This window comes from Syngnathus leptorhynchus, chromosome 11 (assembly GCF_054491065.1).
Source record: "Syngnathus leptorhynchus isolate UIUO chromosome 11, UIUO_Slep, whole genome shotgun sequence".
NCBI lineage: Eukaryota > Metazoa > Chordata > Actinopteri > Syngnathiformes > Syngnathidae > Syngnathus > Syngnathus leptorhynchus.
The window spans coordinates 7,610,020-7,627,862 of NC_141205.1; the positions used below are offsets into that span (position 1 = coordinate 7,610,020).

The following is a 17,843-nucleotide window of genomic DNA, read 5'->3' on the forward strand; positions in this document are numbered from 1 at the left end:
AAAGTGGAAGAAAAGTGGTTGCTATAATTCTCAATCCAACCTTAATTATATTTTTTTAGGTGCATAAGTGGTACTAATAAAGGTTTCTAAGTTTAACATGTCAACAATTATATAAACGTCCAAACTGTATTTTTTTTAAATTCCATATTGTTGTATTCCATATGTATGATGTCCTGAACATGACACAAATAAGTAACATCATCATCGGAAGTCATCATCTGAGACGTAAATCGGGACGTTCATTATCTTTATTGCAACATTGTTTACAGTACGATACTGCCAGCGACATATTCAAATATGGACATACAAGAAAATAGACACCAATTGAAGGACAGGAGATTTAAAAGCACTTTGAAAATTATTATATATTTTTGTATTGGACCAAAGTTTTTACTGCTATTTACAGTATACAAACTAGATATGCATATCGAATATAAAGGGTCTACATGTATTTACATTTATTTATAAATGCTGGCCAATGTCAATGTTATTAATACTTTTAATTAATACATCACAAAGTGGGTCACTGAGAACTGACAAAGGTTTCAAAGAGGGCTTTTTTCATCAGGCACCAACACAGATCATCACAGTTAATATTGATATTTTTTGTGGCATTTTCTGTTGCGCATGGATAACCAAAATATTGAATATTTTTCACCCCTATTTTAATGACGAGGAAACAGTGGCTGACCCAAAATGAATCACTCTGCACACCAACAAACAAAAAAACATCATAAGCAGACACATTGTAACTAACAAAAAGGGAGACGGACAATATTTGCTGTGTAACACAGCACGGACAAGTTTGACAATGTGTAAAAAAATGTTAAAATACGTACAAGGTTGACAAGATCACCAATGCTTTTGAGCAGCATAAGTTACCACAGCTGACGTCATAAACACATTTGCACTAGATTAGATTCCAACACATGACTTGTGAATATAAATTTGACACCACTGCATATAGTCACCACAGTTGTGGTGTTATAAATATGACAAACTTGCAACGATACAGCCAACTAAGTTGCCTTCACCTTACTAAATTGGACAGTAGAGGAACATTAGAAAACTTCATGTTAATTCAAGTAACATCCATTGACGCTTTGCTACTTTTATGGAATTTACATTAGGTTGATTAATACAGCATATATTGTGTTATACAAAAGGGACACACACACACACACATCAAACCAAACCCTTAAGAACGGCTACGAGATGTTGTGCTTTTTAGTTGAAGAAAGTGCTGATGCAAAACAGCAACACTGCTAACAGAATAGCATCTTTGTCATTTCCATGATAGGAGGACGGTATTAAAATGGAAGTCATGGCTCAGGAGTTTTTTCCAGGTTTTGGTCATGTGACTTTCGGCATCTTGTGCCCAATGGCATTTTGATGCATTTAATGCATTTTGATGTTAATACTAGTTGCCAGCAGAGGGCAGTAAATGGTTGAAAACGATTAATTCTTATTCCACCAATATGTTAATCAAAAATAGTTTTTGATATTGCTGAGAGTTTTTTTCCCCCCCTTGACTTCCACTTTAGTGAAGACACAACTGTTGCTAGTTACTGTTTAAATGGACCCTGTTGTCTACGTGAAACAATGCGCATTTTATTTTAAAGTCATCAAGGAATAGGAACACTGAGAGGTAACTTTCATGAGGTCTTCAATGTACAAAAACACAAAACGGTGATGCCTTGAGATAAGAGTGACCCAGGATAATTATATATTGTGTATTCGAAACGATCATTTAGCTTTGCCTTAATAACATTTTCTTAGCTTAAAGCTAAAAAAAAAAAGGAAAACACCATAAACGAGCTAACGAATATTATTGGTGTTACAATGAATAATTCAAAGCCAAACTATGGCCAAAGTAAATTAATATTACTGCAGATAAAATTGAGATTGACTACAACATGTACTTTGCTTATTAAAAACTCATCATAAAAAAATAATGCTTTCTTTGTGGGCGAATGGGGAAAGGCCGTGACTTTTTAATTCATTTCATTTGGGAAAGAAGACAAATTAAACTTGCATCTCAAGGCACCACTTCATTTTAGAACGGCGAGGAGCTAAATTTGAATCGAGAAGAAGCAAACGTAACTGAAAATATACACTTTGAGAGAGGAAGAAATGTTGCTGAAAATGTGCTTTGTGTATGCCACACAACAGCTAAGATGGAAGCTGAAGGTTGCAGATATATTGTAGAAGCATTTCTTCCATTCAGTACAGTTTAGAGGTTTGAAGGAATGTGTGTATTGTCATCTCAGCAGCGTTGGGAACCAGATCACCATAGCATGATGTGCCACAGGCTCATAGTCAGCGCAGTGACAGATGAATGTGGAAAGAAATCTGCTTCCTAAATTGTTGCTTATCCATCTTATATACATCTCACCTAACAAGGCACACCCTCTTAACCTTAATAAAAATAAAAGTAGACTTCTGATTTTTTCCGGCTAGTGTTGTGTGGCAGGATGTACAGTACAAAGTTTGTTTTGTGCAGAGACAGTGTCAACTCCTCCCAAATTCTCTATGGAAGAGTCAAAACCATGAAGAATAGCAAGACATAAACTCACTCAACCAAAAGGAAAGTTAAATTCCTGGACGAGGCTGAAGGCCGTTTAGTGGCCCGTGCTGGCTTTGCTGCTGCCTGAAGTCCAGTCAATAATGATAAAACTCAGACTCATTATCATGAACAGGAAGCCGAGGCCAGCAAAGCAGGCCGCCTATATGAGAGACAGAAAATGATTATTATTTTAAACTTTGAACACACTTCAAATTATAGTGAGACCGAGCAAGAGGAATGAAAACAAAAGATCCAAAGCACGAGGTCAAGTCAACACTTTAGAGCAGGATCTCAATGTTCTGCCAGGATATGTACTGTAAATCCATGAGTACAACTGTAACATTATTTGTCATTCCTTACCAGGATTTTGGGAGTTGAGCGTAATGGCTCCTCCTCTTTGGGTACAATACGAATGTAGAAGACAGCAGGAAAGATGAAAATAAGACAAGGGGCAGATGTGGCACCTGGAAACACACAAAAAGTTATTCTATGCATGGTTTGGAAGTTTGGCACTATGGTGGTTTTTTGGTGTTCATACCTATGATCCCAAAGATGCCCAAGATGTTTGGGGCAAAGATGACCAGCAGGTTAATGAACATGAGCAGAGTGAATGCTATGGCGATGTGGCGTGGCCAGTTGAAGGTCTTATTTGGGAACATCATCTGCTGGATGGCTCTTCGTACCTGATGACAAAGAGGCACAACAGATGTTGAGCAAAGTTGCTGCTACAGCAAACCACCGCTAACCGTACTGGGTGGTGCTTCATGGCTTGATTTAAGTGATTTGCTGTCCTCTTGTGGCACTTATACGCAATTACAACTCAATTACGGTTTTCACAAATATGCCACTGCCGGTGGTTACTTACGGGAAAGAGAACGATGGGCACTGTGAGTGTGACGGCAATGAGCACAGCGACGCGCACACACAAAATCAGCGTGTCATACGGGTCAATGCGACTGTAGGTATGAAGCAGCTCGGCTTCTACTTCACCTGCATGATGAAGAAAAATGGACAGAACATACACATTTTCAAAATTGCAAACATTTGGTTGACAAGCCAAGTTATTCGTAGCTCATGAGTAAAAAAAAATGCATAAGATGTAAAATTGAATGTCAATTTATGCTCATTTTAATATTGTCGTAGTTATTTAATTTGATTAAAATTTTTGAATGTATGTTAAATTGATGACAGTAACTCAATTAGCAAATGGTAAATACAATTGAATACATTTTTCTCAGCTCCCTAAAATAGCTCAATTACTGCTGCAAATATTACAAGAATCTACATAAGACAATCTACTTGGATGAATTGACAGGCATTATCTTAATTGTGTCCGCTAGAGGGCAATGATGTCCTTAGTTTTACTACACTACAGTATTTTTTTTTTCCTTTTTATCTCTGCAGCATTGATTTATGACAATGTTCCAGTCATACAACACTGACGTTAACCCAGACCACCATCTATGTGTGACAATTTATTTTAAGGCACCAGAGCAGAGATTAATCATCCAAATGGTTGAATATAGCAAAGTAGAGCAAAAATTCTGCAGTGGGAGGTGGGAACATTCCTCACCATAGAAGGTCAAGTATCCAAAAAGAGCAGCCAGGAAATACATCACGTACATGACTGCAATGGACATGTTGGCCACATGCTGCATCTTTTTCTTGTTGGGGCTGAAATACAATAGTAAGTGATATCACACAAATACACAACAATAGCGTGTTAGTTTTACCGACATGAACAACATGCACGGTCATTCACGGAGTGCCAAAACATAAAAAAATAAATAAAAAAAAATAAATAAAAAGAGTGTGAGGGGATCAGCCAAACACAAAGTTGACATTGCAGCGCTCTTGTTTGCCAGGGAGTGGATTATCTTCCCAAAAAGGAAGCTGGAGCTTTTTTTTCCCATCATAAGCACATACTTGCGTAGCTCTGTGTAGATGGGCAGCACCTCAGGGTGGCACACAAAGGCAAACGCCAGGATGGGGATGGTGTAGGCAGTCTGAAAATGAACCCCAGAAGGTCACCATAGATACAGCGGCGCCATCTCGGACGTCTTAATCACCGGTTTTGTGCTTTAATGGCCGTTACACTTGACAGAGCTAATTGTTTCCCGTGATTAACTCCCCTGAGTTACAATGCCTTGAATGGCAGCTTCTAAGCACCGGGGCTGTGCTTTGGCTAACCTGCTTTGCAATTTGCTAACAATACGCTAACTGTTAGCTCACAATTCTGTTTGAATCTCTTTTCATCATGACCAGCTTGATAATAAATGTCTCAGGTTAGGGTGTGACAGAGTGCTTCAAGCCAAGCGTGACCATGCTTGGACTGTGATCTGTCACGGGCAGCATGCTGGAGATAACAAAAGCCTGAACCTTACTTGAGAATTGAGGTTGGCCATTTTGGGAATGCAGGCAGGGTCGTCCGCTCCACCGGGATCTGTGATGTTCAGGAGGCCGCCGGCAGTACCGTTGATGGCAAAGTCCACAAATGGACAGGGGATGTTGAACTTCTTGTAAATAACCTGCAGAGGTGCAAAACACACTTGCATGAACTCTAAAGATGCAGTTAGCATATCGAATATACCGCATGGCCCAAAAGGAAGAGGAGGGGAGCGAACGAGAGAGCAATGCATGGATTACAGCTCGCACAGCCAAAAGTAGGTCAGTAAAAGTCAGACAATCAGCATAGCCTGGAACAGCAGCACACAAAGAGAATACAAAAGCTGGTGGTAAGATAAAAGTGCGAAGCTTATTACAAGATGATCACAGTCTATCAGCATGTACTCATCCATTATGACTATGTTGATGTTTATCCTTAAGACATCAAATGTCCGACTCGACGTACCGCGATGAGGAAAAACACCATGCAGCTCAAGGAGAAGCCACTGGTGTATCCCAAATAGCCTGAAAAAAAAAGAAACAGTTTGTTAGCCTTACTACATGTTTAAAAAATGTAATGACGCCACCATCAAAGTTGAGCACCACAACATTTGTACAGTTTCTGACTAGTGTCATTGAATGTAGACTTGAGAAGCTCCACTGAAAATATGTGTTCGCTCGCCACCTGACAGTGGAGAGACTCTAATATTAGATTCTCTAATGAGTTCATGGTAGTAGGAGCTCATTATTGACTAACTGCGCTATTTTGCACTCCATGATAGTCAGACACTTTGCCTTTGTACATACATGAATAAAATCAGTGCTGGAACCTGCCTACCATCCGAAGACAGCTGGGTGGGCCCTTGTGAGGGTAAGCCGTTCAGATGAATGGATGGATACTGTCGTGGTATTTTCATAGAAAGGGGCGTTTGCGCCATACTGGGAGTGAACACAGCCAATTTGTTTTCCTAATGGAAGCGGCTGATTTCAGTCAATTTAAATTTGGAGCAGGAGAGTCACACAGTCTTTGACATTGTGGAAGCTGAAATAGACTTACTGGAGTCTATGCAGAGGATGGAAATTATATGGAATGAGACTTTTGCAGTCGGATGATGTAAAGTTGGCCAAGGCAATTACAGATCAGTGTTGTGAAGTGTGTGCCTGACTGGTTTCAGGAAGCATTGCAGCCTATAATGTATATAAAAAGAAGGACTGGTCTAATCCAACTCAGAAATGTATGTGTCCCATATGGTCTAGCGGTTAGGATCCCTGGTTTTCACCCAGGTGGCCCGGGTTCAACTCCCGGTATGGGAATATTTTACTACGACCCCAGAACTTCCTTGCTCTTACATATCTCACCTTATTAGTATATACTAATAAAGCTTAGGTAACCTAAGTATTACTATTAGCAATTCATTCACTCACCAAGTTGTTTCATAAGCGCCAGTGGCAAAATCACAGCAATGGATACAATGATCACAAGGTAGTTGCCGTTCAAGTACCATTCACTGTAGGGAGGCAGGAAAACAAATGTATGGTTACAAACACATACATAGAAGAAACTATCTTAATAATTAAGAGGGGACTAACTGAATTCTTAATACAGATAAACATGATTACGTGAAACAAGATTTTGACTGGAGGGGAGAAGTTTTGCAACGCATGACCGTGATACAATTTGCCACGCTACTGCCAAAACAAAGCTATTTTTAGTCAGGGTGATTCACTTTGTCTTTCGTATCAAGTGGGGAAATTGCATGGATGCGCACCCCCTCTTTGTAGCCCGTCTAGCACTAACACACAATGTAAAAAAAAAAAAAAATGTAGAGGCTCATCTCGCCTGTTGTCATCCTGCCCTCTGGCCATCTGGTCCAGAGATTCAATCTTTCCCTGATTACCACACACACACACACACACCCACACACAACCCTTCCGCCTTGTATAAAGGCACAGATGTGTAAAAAAACAAAACCTGCCGATCAACATGCCAGCTACGCATAAACACACAATGTTGATTGGTCTGGAGAAAATAGACAAGCATTGTTCGCAAGAGGTTTTAACTAGAACTGTCCAACCATATTTATATTCGGCTTACAGAGGACAATCCAAATTTTGGGGTAGAAAATCGATCCACCAAATTCCAAAGGGTCAATTAAACCACTGAGGAACTCTTTATTTCTCTTTTAACTCCTTCGGCGCTAGTTAAACTAGAGCTTTGACGTCTATAGACGTCAATGGCAGTGAACGAGTTAAGGGGTCTGAGCGAAAGTGGGGTAAGAGTGAATGGGTGAAGGGGTAACATCACACCCCAACTCCCAAGGAAGTGAGCATTGTTTGTCCTTGTGGCCACCTGCATATGGCAAGAGATATCCTATGGTTTTACATTTGCACTCGTGTTTTTATGAAACTTTCCCGGTTCTGCCATGCTGCTCTTCTCCTTCGGGGGTACTATCACAGCTGTTCACACGCCAGCTGCGCCGCATGTTTTACTGGCACGACTCCGGATGTTAACCCGACACATGAGATGACAGTCAGTCACCGCATTGGCGCCATTAGGTATTTTCTGTCATTGTGAATTCAACCAGAAAATGATGCTGTTGTTATCCAAAATGCTGCCACATCAGCGGTAGGTGTAAATGAAAAGAAATGAGACGCTTCCCATTTGATATATGCAGGTCGCTGTAGGTGCTGTTTATCCTTGTGACTAAAAAAAATGGAAATGAACGATTTGATGTCATGGATCGATGACTCACCCTGCTGGTTTATCCACTTTAAGGAAGGCCTGAATGACCAGAGGAAACTCATACTTGACTATGTAAAGATAACTGGACATTGCTGTGAAAGGGGCAAAACACAAGATTTCACATGAAGAGAATTTACTGGTAAAAGACAGTTTTGTATTTTGCACTAGGAAAAGACAAATTTGAATCGTGCATGCTCACCTCCAATGTTTTGGAGCGTGATGGCGATACCTGCTGCCATCTTCCCCGGTGTGCCAAAAGCTCTGTAGCCAAGCTGCTCATAAGCACGGATACCTTAAAAGGGAAGTAAAAAAAAATCAAAATAATATATTCTCTGTGGCATCATATTTTGGAATAATATTGCGCTTGTAGAATATTATTAAAGAAGAGATTTTAAATACTACAAACAAATTACATACCGACAATACCAGAAGACTTGAGCAGTAAATGAATGGAATATGATGAAAGGACGGCCACTGCCGTTAGGAGAACCCTGAAAAAAAGAAAACACAGCATGAATGGATGAATGATTGCCAGCAAAAATAGCTTTTCATTCTTTAACCAAACCAAACTAGAACTTGCAAGTCATACATCCATTTCTTTACTTCGCACTGCACTTAGTAAGCATGTACTGTAGGTTATTTCGACAGCTGGGCTGTAGAAACACGCTGGCGAGTCCCCGTGGCTCGCCTCTATCTTGGATTGTTGCTGCAGCTGATCAAGTTGGTTGCCCTTTACCCTCTGCTGCACTAAGCAACCACACAGCAGATGGACTCTTTGATAAGAAATGACGCAATGTTCTGATTGACGGATTGAGGGAGAATCCAGAGTCAACAATAATCTCCGTCCTACGTTCTGTTCTGTCTCCACCCGTGAAAATTGTCTTCACTAATGTATGTTGAACCACTTTCAAAATGTGGGACAGTGAGCCTAAAAGTAAAAAGTGGCACATCTTTTTTTTTTTCATATATCCAAGCACGGACTTAGCTGATCTGAGCACTTTCTTGAAATCGCATTAGACGTTGCATTTTTCAAAATACCACTCCCATATGGTCTAGCGGTTAGGATCCCTGGTTTTCACCCAGGTGGCCCGGGTTCAACTCCCGGTATGGGAAGTATTTTTATCTAATACCCAAAAAAATGATTGTGTGAATTACATTCTCCCTTTTCTGATCGATTCAGATAGGATATGCTCCATTACCCCAGAGGCCTGAACAGGATTAGCGTCAGAAGACAGACGGATCTTCACCACCCAAATTCTTTCTTAAGCAAACTCGCAATGACGCTCAGACAACTAACAGTTTGTTATTTCAGCGTGGGTCAATGTGGAAGAATGCCGGGCCGCTTTGAGGTGGAGGAGTTTAGTCAGTCGAGTGGCAGTGGGAGGACAGATCTGCTGACAATCATACAAAGTGACACACTCGGGTCACTGTTGCCCTGCTCATAGCTTTCCACCACACTGCATTTCGAGCTTGGCTTGAGCCACTGATGTGCTGAAACCTCGGAAGCAGTCAATGTTTGTTTGGTTAGTTGACTCGCTAGAATACAAGTTGAATGGTTCCTTATCAAAACTGCATTTTTATAAATTACCGGAATTATGTTGTCAACTATAGTCACAACTTTCCAAAGCTGTGCTCAGGTTGGAGCCTTTCTCAATTGACTATAAAGGTAAAAGGCATAATACATTCTGGACTAGTCTCCAGTCAATGGCAGGGCGCATGTGAATGGGGCATTGCCCAAGAATTCAAGGCCATGCCAGCAGTGTAAAAGTCAGCGTAAAATGTGAACCACAGGCCAAGAGTCAAAGAAACACACTGGGTTCAGCCAGTTCAAAAAGTGAAAAACTTGAGACCACACAAGTCAGCTCAATATAAGAAGCTTTGTGGAACACGAGGGTAAATCCTCAAGATATGACTGCTTTGGAAAACACCACAAATTATATTACATAATAATTTAAGGGGGAGATTATGATGGGACCAAAACTAAAATTCAAGTCTCATCATGTTACTTCAAAAATTAAGGCACCTTTATACTATTTTTTCAGCTAATTAGCTAGATAGATAGAGAGACAGACACTGTGATGGACTTGATTTCTTTTATCAGAAAAATATTGAGCACCTTCATCTCACACTTCCCAGTAGAGGTGCAAAAAACATACAGAAGGTAATAAAGTGTCAGACAAAAAAGTGTCGATGTTATCAGACGTTCTAATGACCCTATTTTGAGATGCTTCAACTGTAACTGTAAAAACAAAAAACATTTGCGAGCCTTGCCAGGTGCCATCTTTGATGAATCCCAATCTTCCTAAAATAATTATTTTTTTCCGTGTGAATTCTGCATGTGATGTGATGTGTCAGGTCTGAATGATTAAATGTTAGTTTGGACATGGAACAGATTCATTTGAGTTACATTTTTGATGGAGAAAAACAACAAATATGGAGTCCAGGAGGATCCAGGACAGAATGTAACCAAACTTAGAAGTTCCACTGCATTTTCAGATGCAAACTTACAAAAAGAGAACGACTCCTGTGTTGGCCATTGCATAAGCCAGTCCGAGGATTCCGCTGCCCATGATTGCATTGCCCAAGTTGAAGACGGACATCCCGAATGATGTTTTCCCCTCAAACTATCACCATAAGAGAAATGAAGACTAGGTTACTACTCCAGAGCATGTCTCATACATTTCACATTGAGAGTCACATGACCTTACATCGGTAAATCGTGTCGTTTTGCTGTTGTCGCCGGCTGACGCGATCTCTTGTCCTTCTGGCTGATTGGCTTCTGTATTCTCAGTTCTGTTTGGGCTTCAGTGAAGAAACACAAATACTAGCCATGAGATGTTAGATGACAACTGGTTGCTCAGTCAATATCACGTCCTCATTAGAATCACTCATCGTGAAAACAAAACAGAATATAAATTTGTCAAACAGTACAGTTAATTTATCAAGCATAGATCCATCACAACTTTTTAAAGGTGAAATTCTAATACTGACAGAAAACACCAAGTGAAATTTAAAGCGGATGTCGAGAGGACATCCATCAGCCAACGAGTGCCCAATTAGAAGATGATACTGGGTCATAATACAATAACAATATGATGACAGGATTGTTTATGAGCAAAGGAGGGACATGCTGGAAAATGACTGCCGGACAACAGGGACGAGATAATTGAGCTTTTAGCTCAGGCAATTATACAGCGCTAACTGTTTTTCAATCGGAAGGAAGTCGCCGTCTTGCTTGAAGCCACTTACGTTACATTCACTGTTTGGAGGATGGTGCCCTAAAGCCTGCAGTTATGGGACAGTTACTATAGTAACTAGACTGTTGGGATGATGACATCACTACCAGTGAGCCTACATTATCTCAACTGTGATGAATGTTTGATTCTAAAAATCGGGCAAATATTCTTCCGTGGTTAATTCCAGTGTTTAGATACTCACGTTGGGCCATCATCCACAGGTGAGGTGGTGAGCGATGCAGTGGTCTCATCGACCGCATCGTGACCTTTTCCATTAGGAATGGCATTCATCTCAGCGGGGGCCGTCTCTGCGCTCTCTGCAGGCTTATCTTCACTCATGGCTTCTCTGCTGCCTTTGGTTATGCAAGGGGCTTCAGGTATGGCCTCCTCCTAGAGGAATATGCTGCTTACTTTTGACTAGAGATCTGCGGATGGGAAAATATGAACATTATTAATCCATTTCATCAAGTGTTAAAAAATTAAACTGCGTCAGATTTGTTGTACATATGTTTTGGTTTTATAAAATAGGATTATGCTAAAAATGGCAAACATTTACTTATACAATCTATTAAAATTAGAGCTGCTAAGTTACAAAGAAAAACAACCTTGTGGTGTAAAAAAAAAAAAAAAAAAAGTCCATAAATTATCAATCAAATTACAAGAAGAATGCAAGATCTGTGGATTTATCACAACATATCACGTTATCACGCTATGGCTGACAGAAATTAAGCCGGTTTTTTTTTCCCTCCTAAGCTGCAGTCTTTGAGACTTCTACAGGGTAACTGCACAATTAAATATTAACATGACATTCATACACACAATTACATTCCCCTAAAAATGATTATCAAAAACCATTGGTCTCCTCTGCCAATGAAAATGTTCAACAGGGCAGAGTTAATAGAAAATGATTATACTCAGCTTTAAAAGCAATTTGTCAAACTGAATAGAATGAGTTCTAATTTCATTGGGGGTCAACAAAAACCATGAATACAATATGAGATGACTCATAGCCAGAAATGAAGGTTTCATGGCTCTTGATGAAAAAAAAGACAAATTCCAAGCATAATTGACATATCAACTGACAGGTAGAAGCTCAGCGGAAGGAGGGACTTGAATTTAAGTGTGACACACTTGGCTATTTCCTGGGAGTCATGCGGTGCTTTCTTAGATGACCTGCTGGCTCAGAAAGGCGCCCGTGACATGTTTCTCCTGGACGGTGCTGACCATAGCCCCCCCGTCCTGCCCCGCCACCCCTCCAGCTGGCTGGTACTGAAAGGTCCTTTTTGCTGTGTTGCAAAAGCACCTCTGAAGGCTTGAGGGGGAGATCACGCTGGGTGCCACACACACACACACACACACACACACACAAATGCCACACAGATATAAAGAGGGGAACCAGCTCGGACCAGCTACCAACCGGTTTCAGCCGTCTGACACGTCTCCCTCGGTCCCCTTGTTTATTGAGGCGCGTTCGACATAGCAACAATGTAGAGGGGTTTTCTGTCGCACCATTCCTGGCAACCACTCTGCGCTCTTTGCTAGCCCCCCTCCGGGGTTTCTTCCGCTTCAGCAGCCTTCCTTCTAATGTAGCTTTTTGTAATATTAGCACGTCAAGCATAGCGAGAGGTGAATACACCTAGACGTCATCCGTCATTCCCGTGTCTCGGCGAACGCGTTGCCGCGAGCTTGGCCAGGCCTCTCCGTGTCTGCGCCTAAGCCCGGGCAACGTGGTCGGGCAAGCAAAGCACAGTGCACAATGGCGCATGTTGTGCCGTTTCCTGGGAACAGGTTGGGTAACAGTGGTACTATTGTGCCAGGGCATCATTATACTGCCGGGGCCCCCTTGGCTGTAGTTTGTTGGACCACTTGAGAGGATGACAAAAAAAAAAAAAAAACTCGAATTGAAAAGATGCCACCTTGGATTCATAAAATGCCACGGTCTTTTATTCGTGTGCAGTTGTGGTAGAACTGCTGACGGCAGCGATGGTCTCTTTCTCGCATTGGACAAATCGCTGCACAGAACCGAGCTGCCACTCACAGGGTGCACAAATCTCAAGGAGAGTAAGGGGAAGCCATTCGAGGATAATGGACGATAGGCTGTCCGGTGACAGGAGTGCCACCTCAATGGCCTGAAACAGCAGAGCTGATTGGTGAGAGTCATCTCTCCTGCAATCAAGACAGAAGAGGCTTTGCAATTCTATCACTTACCAAACACAACCTGACTCAATTGGAATGAATGGCATGCATCATGCGAGCCAATAACAAAAGCAAAACAAAAGTGTAAATATTGTGTTGATGATTAAGAGCTACAGATTTTTATGATCATGAGTTGAAGGATTCAAATTCAGTAGGTACGTTTTTGTTGAAATCGCTGGTCTGTGTCCTGGTGCTATGATGTCATGCTATTTAAGGAGCTCAATGCAGCTATCAGCATCCCGTGTAGATACCTGCGGTGGAAACACTAAACACATTAGGGTGTGGTGTACTGAACCGAAATGTATCGCTTGATGGAACAGAGCTACGTAATGACGCCACCCTATAGCTGAACACAGTGGTGCCTTCAAGAATTGTGTTCCCTGACTGCGCTTCTATTGAATGTAAAGAATGAAATAGTTTTTGCATTACAATTTAATGCCTCAATTCATCTCATTGTGTTGTCCCAACAGGTATGACCAATTTGGCCACCAGGGGCAGTATAATAAAGTACAGACCTAAATGGGTAAGAATCGCTCCCACTTTCAGTGACAGTAACTAGAAATAATATTTTTCATGCTACCTGATAAACTTCTGCTTACTTTGAATTTAGTTGTCACCATTAGTGCTTGCAAGTCAAAACAACAAGAAGAAAATCAGTAGAATGGAAAACCTCGTAAATTGGTTCCCGAGATATAATAGATCCTCTAATCCTAAAAATATACAAAAGAATATGAGAGAAGTCACTTCTTTGCAGTTCTACTGCGTGTACACGATTCAAATCACTCCTGCAGCAAATTTGAAATTTAAAAATGCGCACATCTGCAGAAACTTGTTACCAAGATAATTAATTCCTTCCTTCTCTCGCTCGGGCACTTTTTCTATCTCTCTGGTGTTTTTCCTTTTCCTAATGCGTCATAGAGCTCTGCAGAACACAGATCGACTGACAGCATGACGCTAAATCTTTGTCAACTGTCGGATTGTGCCGACTCTAGGACACCCAGAATATAACCGTTGAACAACGTTCCTAAAAACATGAACTGGGAGGCAAAAAAGTAGTGATAGTTCATTTAAACACATCTGATAATCTAGAGTTGTTTTATCAAATGATACATTGTGGTGGTCTTTGTTTGAGTCGAAAAAAGAAGCCTATGTTTATTTGAGACCTCCTCCAAATCAGAACCTCACTTTGGCAGCCAGCGCAAGTTGAGCCTTGATTTGGCCTGCTCTGACGCAAGCCTTTGTCCTGGGAGACGTCAGATCCGGAGCAGTTTTGTTGATTGTTATTCCTAAAGTGATACCTGAACAGACTGACTGTGCACTCTGATTCATCCTTCGTCATTCATATGCATGCGCACGTTTGTTTTTCTCCTCAGAGACAGATCAAATGTGCAACTTGGTATTTTGTAAGTCACAAGTGCGTTCGACTTGATGACGTTCTCACCGGATTTTATTTCATTTCATTTAATTGGATTATTTGAAAATTTAATTCAGTGTAATGCATCATCGACGGTCAATGATTTGTACATTCAAAAAAATGGGGGAGGAAATACAACAAATATGGCTCACTTAAAATTTCTAATGCAAATTCCTCACCCGCCCTTCCCGCCTATGATCAGAAAGAGATTTTCAGCAGATTAAGAGATTATAAAAGGGTCACCATTTTGCTGATGGGCAACTAATAGATCTATCAGGGGAATATTTTATTGCAAATCAAAATCCCCCGGAAAGGTCTGGATGATCAGATTCGGAAGCATCTCGAGGGATGTTAGGATGAACCCGCTCAGGCTGTTCCATACATCCTTGTTTGTGTTTAAAAATAGCTCCAGAGGAGTGAATAACCTCGCTCTAGCCTCTAACCCAACGACATGTCACAAAGGAGCGTTGAAGTGCTGCTGCATGTGCTGATGAACATGGCTGCTGCCTGAAATGAAAGTAGTAAACACACTGTGGCATACGTGCACTTTAAAAAATATTGTAGCCTTGCTATCGTCCGTGCCTATTTGTTGATGATGCTTAGCGACACGCAATGTGGAGGTTTAGCTCAGAGGTTACTTTGAGGGTAACTAAGGCAGAGATTCAAATCCAGAGTACTGACATCCAATTTTTTGGTCCAATTGTTTTTTTTCTTAATCATTGAGGTAGAATTTTCTGAATCTTTGAAATATATATAAATGTTTTCTGTTTATTTTCAATTTGTGATTATTACTAAAAAATGTACATACAATAAAAAACTAGCTTGATTAGCCATTGCTTCTTCCACTGTGAATTGTCATCAGATTAATTCTGAATTTGGCTATGGTAGTGTGTGTACTGGAGCATAGCAAATAACAACAGAATAAAAACAACACAAAAGCAACAACATATTTTTTTCAGCAGGTGTACTTTTGGCGGTATGCCTTGAGCTTGCTCAAATATAAATCATGTGCCTCGGATCAATAAAGGTTGAAAAACAATGCCGTAGAATACATGACTTCTACTTCTCCTAAGAGCCATCAAACAACAAAAAGACTTTGTTCTCCCAACCACCCCAGATCGACAAAGGCGGCATGTCCAGTGGCCGAATACAAAGGGGACCAGTGACACACCAGCAGAGGAAAGCGGTCAGAACAATAAGAAAGCTTGAAACCTGCCAACTGTTGTATAATACCATAGCTTTCCCCGCTCAGTCATGTGCCCCCAAAAACAAAGTGCTACCCTCTGTTGGCATCTTTCCTCCGTCATTGCACGGGATGCGAGCAGAAGAAAGGGCGCATGGTGGGGGCAAATGGATTCATCCAGCTGGAAGTACAACTTGGCACAGTGTTACACTGCTGATTGCCACATGGAAGTCACAAAGACTGATGAGGAGTCACTGTACTCTTATTTGATGGATAGAATAGTTATGTGTGTTTGATGATGGTCATACACGCTAAGTCTAATCAATTTAGCAAAACGACACAAAATTGAGTTCACCGGTTGGATCCAAAATATGGTACGCTTGATACCAGCTGATGGGAAATACTGCATTCCCAAAAGTGGACCAGTCGTGAGCTCTGGCTCAGCTTGTCACCTCCAGTAGCCACCTGTTGCCCTCAAGCCCTTCATCTGACTCATCATACACGAGTAGATGACTTTGTCTGCTGCAGGTGCACTGAGTCACCCACAACAGTGCTGTCAACCACTGGATGAGATTCTACGACCTTGCAGTAAAAACAAATACACATGTACTTTGCTATTAGGCACAAAGGAGCTCTCCTGGTAAAGGAAAATATACTGGTATATTGTCTGTTTTAAAGCATCAAATGGCATAATTTGTGCAAGTCTTAAAGATCAAATATGTAATCATCTATTTTTAATTTGTGTGACAATAAATATCAACTGGGAGTGGAATTAAATAGTCTTTTTGATTGTTGAGTTGAGTCACTCGGGTCAAATTTTTGCTTGTCATTTGTACCTCAAGGGACCACTGTATATTTTTAGGGACGTTTATGTTTTGTGGTGTGACAAGATTTTTCTCCAATTAAAACCTTGGCTCAATGAAGGTTAAATACAATTACAATCATACAATCATAACCTGCATAAACATTCTTTATGGAGTCACCCTTCAGGCTAAATTTGTTGAAACATGAGGATATAGGAAATAAAGAAAATGCCTTTAAAAATGTGTCGCATTATTACTGTACATTCAGATTTTCTTTTTTTTTAATGTGCATTCTTTCAATGTCACGTGGACGTTTTTATTTCGAATACAGTTAAAAGAAATTCACGGACAGCCTTACCGGAGAAGTCAAAGTGTCGTCCAACTCTGGAATATCTCCGCGCGAGATGGAGCGCTCAGTCGCGTGTCTTCCTGCCTGCTTTCAGCTCAGTCCGTCACCGTCCCCCTCTGCGAGAATGTCATGCGTTTTGCCTCCCCTTGGATCTATTGTGGCCGATAATCTCCTCCGAGTTGGGACGTGAAGAGCGCTTTTTTTTTTTTTTTTTTGTTTAGGTCCGCCTATCGCACGCACGGCGTCGACTCCAATCAAAGATGATTGTTGGGAATGTTGATGGAGCGCCTCCCCCACCTGCGTGTTCTTTCCCTTTCTAATCGTTAGGCGAATAACATACTATCTGATTAATGATGTGTGGGCGGAAAGGTCAAAGCACGCATTAAAAAAACATACACTCACCCATTTGCCGTGATGATAAATTGTGTTAGGGAATTTATCGCGGTGGTGGATTTACCGCCTGTTTGCTCGCGCATGCGCAGTGAGATGATGGAGCCGTGAATGAGCGCGTGTACGTCACATGCATATATCTTTTTTTTTATTTATTTTTTATTTTACACCTCTCCTCCAGCAGCATCCAAAAATATAAATCACGTGGACCTGCCGGACGAACCTGTCCAATTGCAATGTCTTTATGTCACTTGATACGCAATCAACAACGTATACGGTGGATGGATGTCATGTGCACACATCCTATGTGTGTGAGTGTGTGGACTCAATTTCTAGGTCATCTGCACACGTTGCTCGAAGGGGATGGTTTTTTTTTTTCATCTCTATCCTCTCTTAGCTCACTAAGAAAAACATGCACAGAAATTGAAGGTCCACGTGAATTTATGTTCTGCACATTCATCATGTGGCAGAGACAAGCCATTTGTCACCATGGTCCAGGGCAACAAGTGAAGCACCACACTGTGGTTATGTAATTTTCCCCAGACATGGCAAAGATGGCGTTCCATGAATGTCTATAT

The 17,843-nt window shown here is 41.0% G+C and overlaps 1 protein-coding gene and 2 non-coding genes across 3 annotated transcripts; 2 read left to right on the top strand and 1 right to left on the bottom strand.

Moving 5' to 3' along the window:
- Positions 1-238: 238 nt before the first annotated feature.
- Positions 239-17,311, bottom strand: LOC147049229 (sodium-coupled neutral amino acid transporter 3-like). The gene is made up of 16 exons (XM_085924577.1): positions 16,885-17,311; positions 11,133-11,355; positions 10,403-10,496; positions 10,203-10,318; positions 8,112-8,185; positions 7,894-7,986; positions 7,705-7,786; positions 6,377-6,459; positions 5,418-5,476; positions 4,951-5,094; positions 4,493-4,572; positions 4,140-4,240; positions 3,432-3,556; positions 3,105-3,249; positions 2,927-3,030; positions 239-2,726 (listed from the first exon to the last, which is right to left on the bottom strand). Exons 2-16 carry the CDS (start codon positions 11,267-11,269, stop codon positions 2,622-2,624), a joined length of 1,542 nt encoding a protein of 513 aa, XP_085780703.1. The 5' UTR covers positions 11,270-11,355; positions 16,885-17,311; the 3' UTR covers positions 239-2,621.
- On the top strand, positions 6,194-6,265 carry trnae-uuc (transfer RNA glutamic acid (anticodon UUC)). The gene has a single exon. It is a non-coding gene; the product is annotated as a tRNA-Glu (tRNA).
- trnae-uuc (transfer RNA glutamic acid (anticodon UUC)) lies at positions 8,736-8,807 on the top strand. The gene has a single exon. It is a non-coding gene; the product is annotated as a tRNA-Glu (tRNA).
- Positions 17,312-17,843: the final 532 nt, after the last annotated feature.

Bases quoted from the DNA above. Each gene is read 5' to 3' on its own strand.
- LOC147049229 (XM_085924577.1), bottom strand. From the start codon at position 11,269: ATGAGTGAAGATAAGCCTGCAGAGAGCGCAGAGACGGCCCCCGCTGAG. The intron at 8,186-10,202 runs GTAAGTTTGCAT...TCTTTTTTTCAG, and splicing joins ACAGGAGTCGTTCTCTTTTT to GGTTCTCCTAACGGCAGTGG. The intron at 7,987-8,111 runs GTATGTAATTTG...TTCCCTTTTAAG, and splicing joins CAAGTCTTCTGGTATTGTCG to GTATCCGTGCTTATGAGCAG.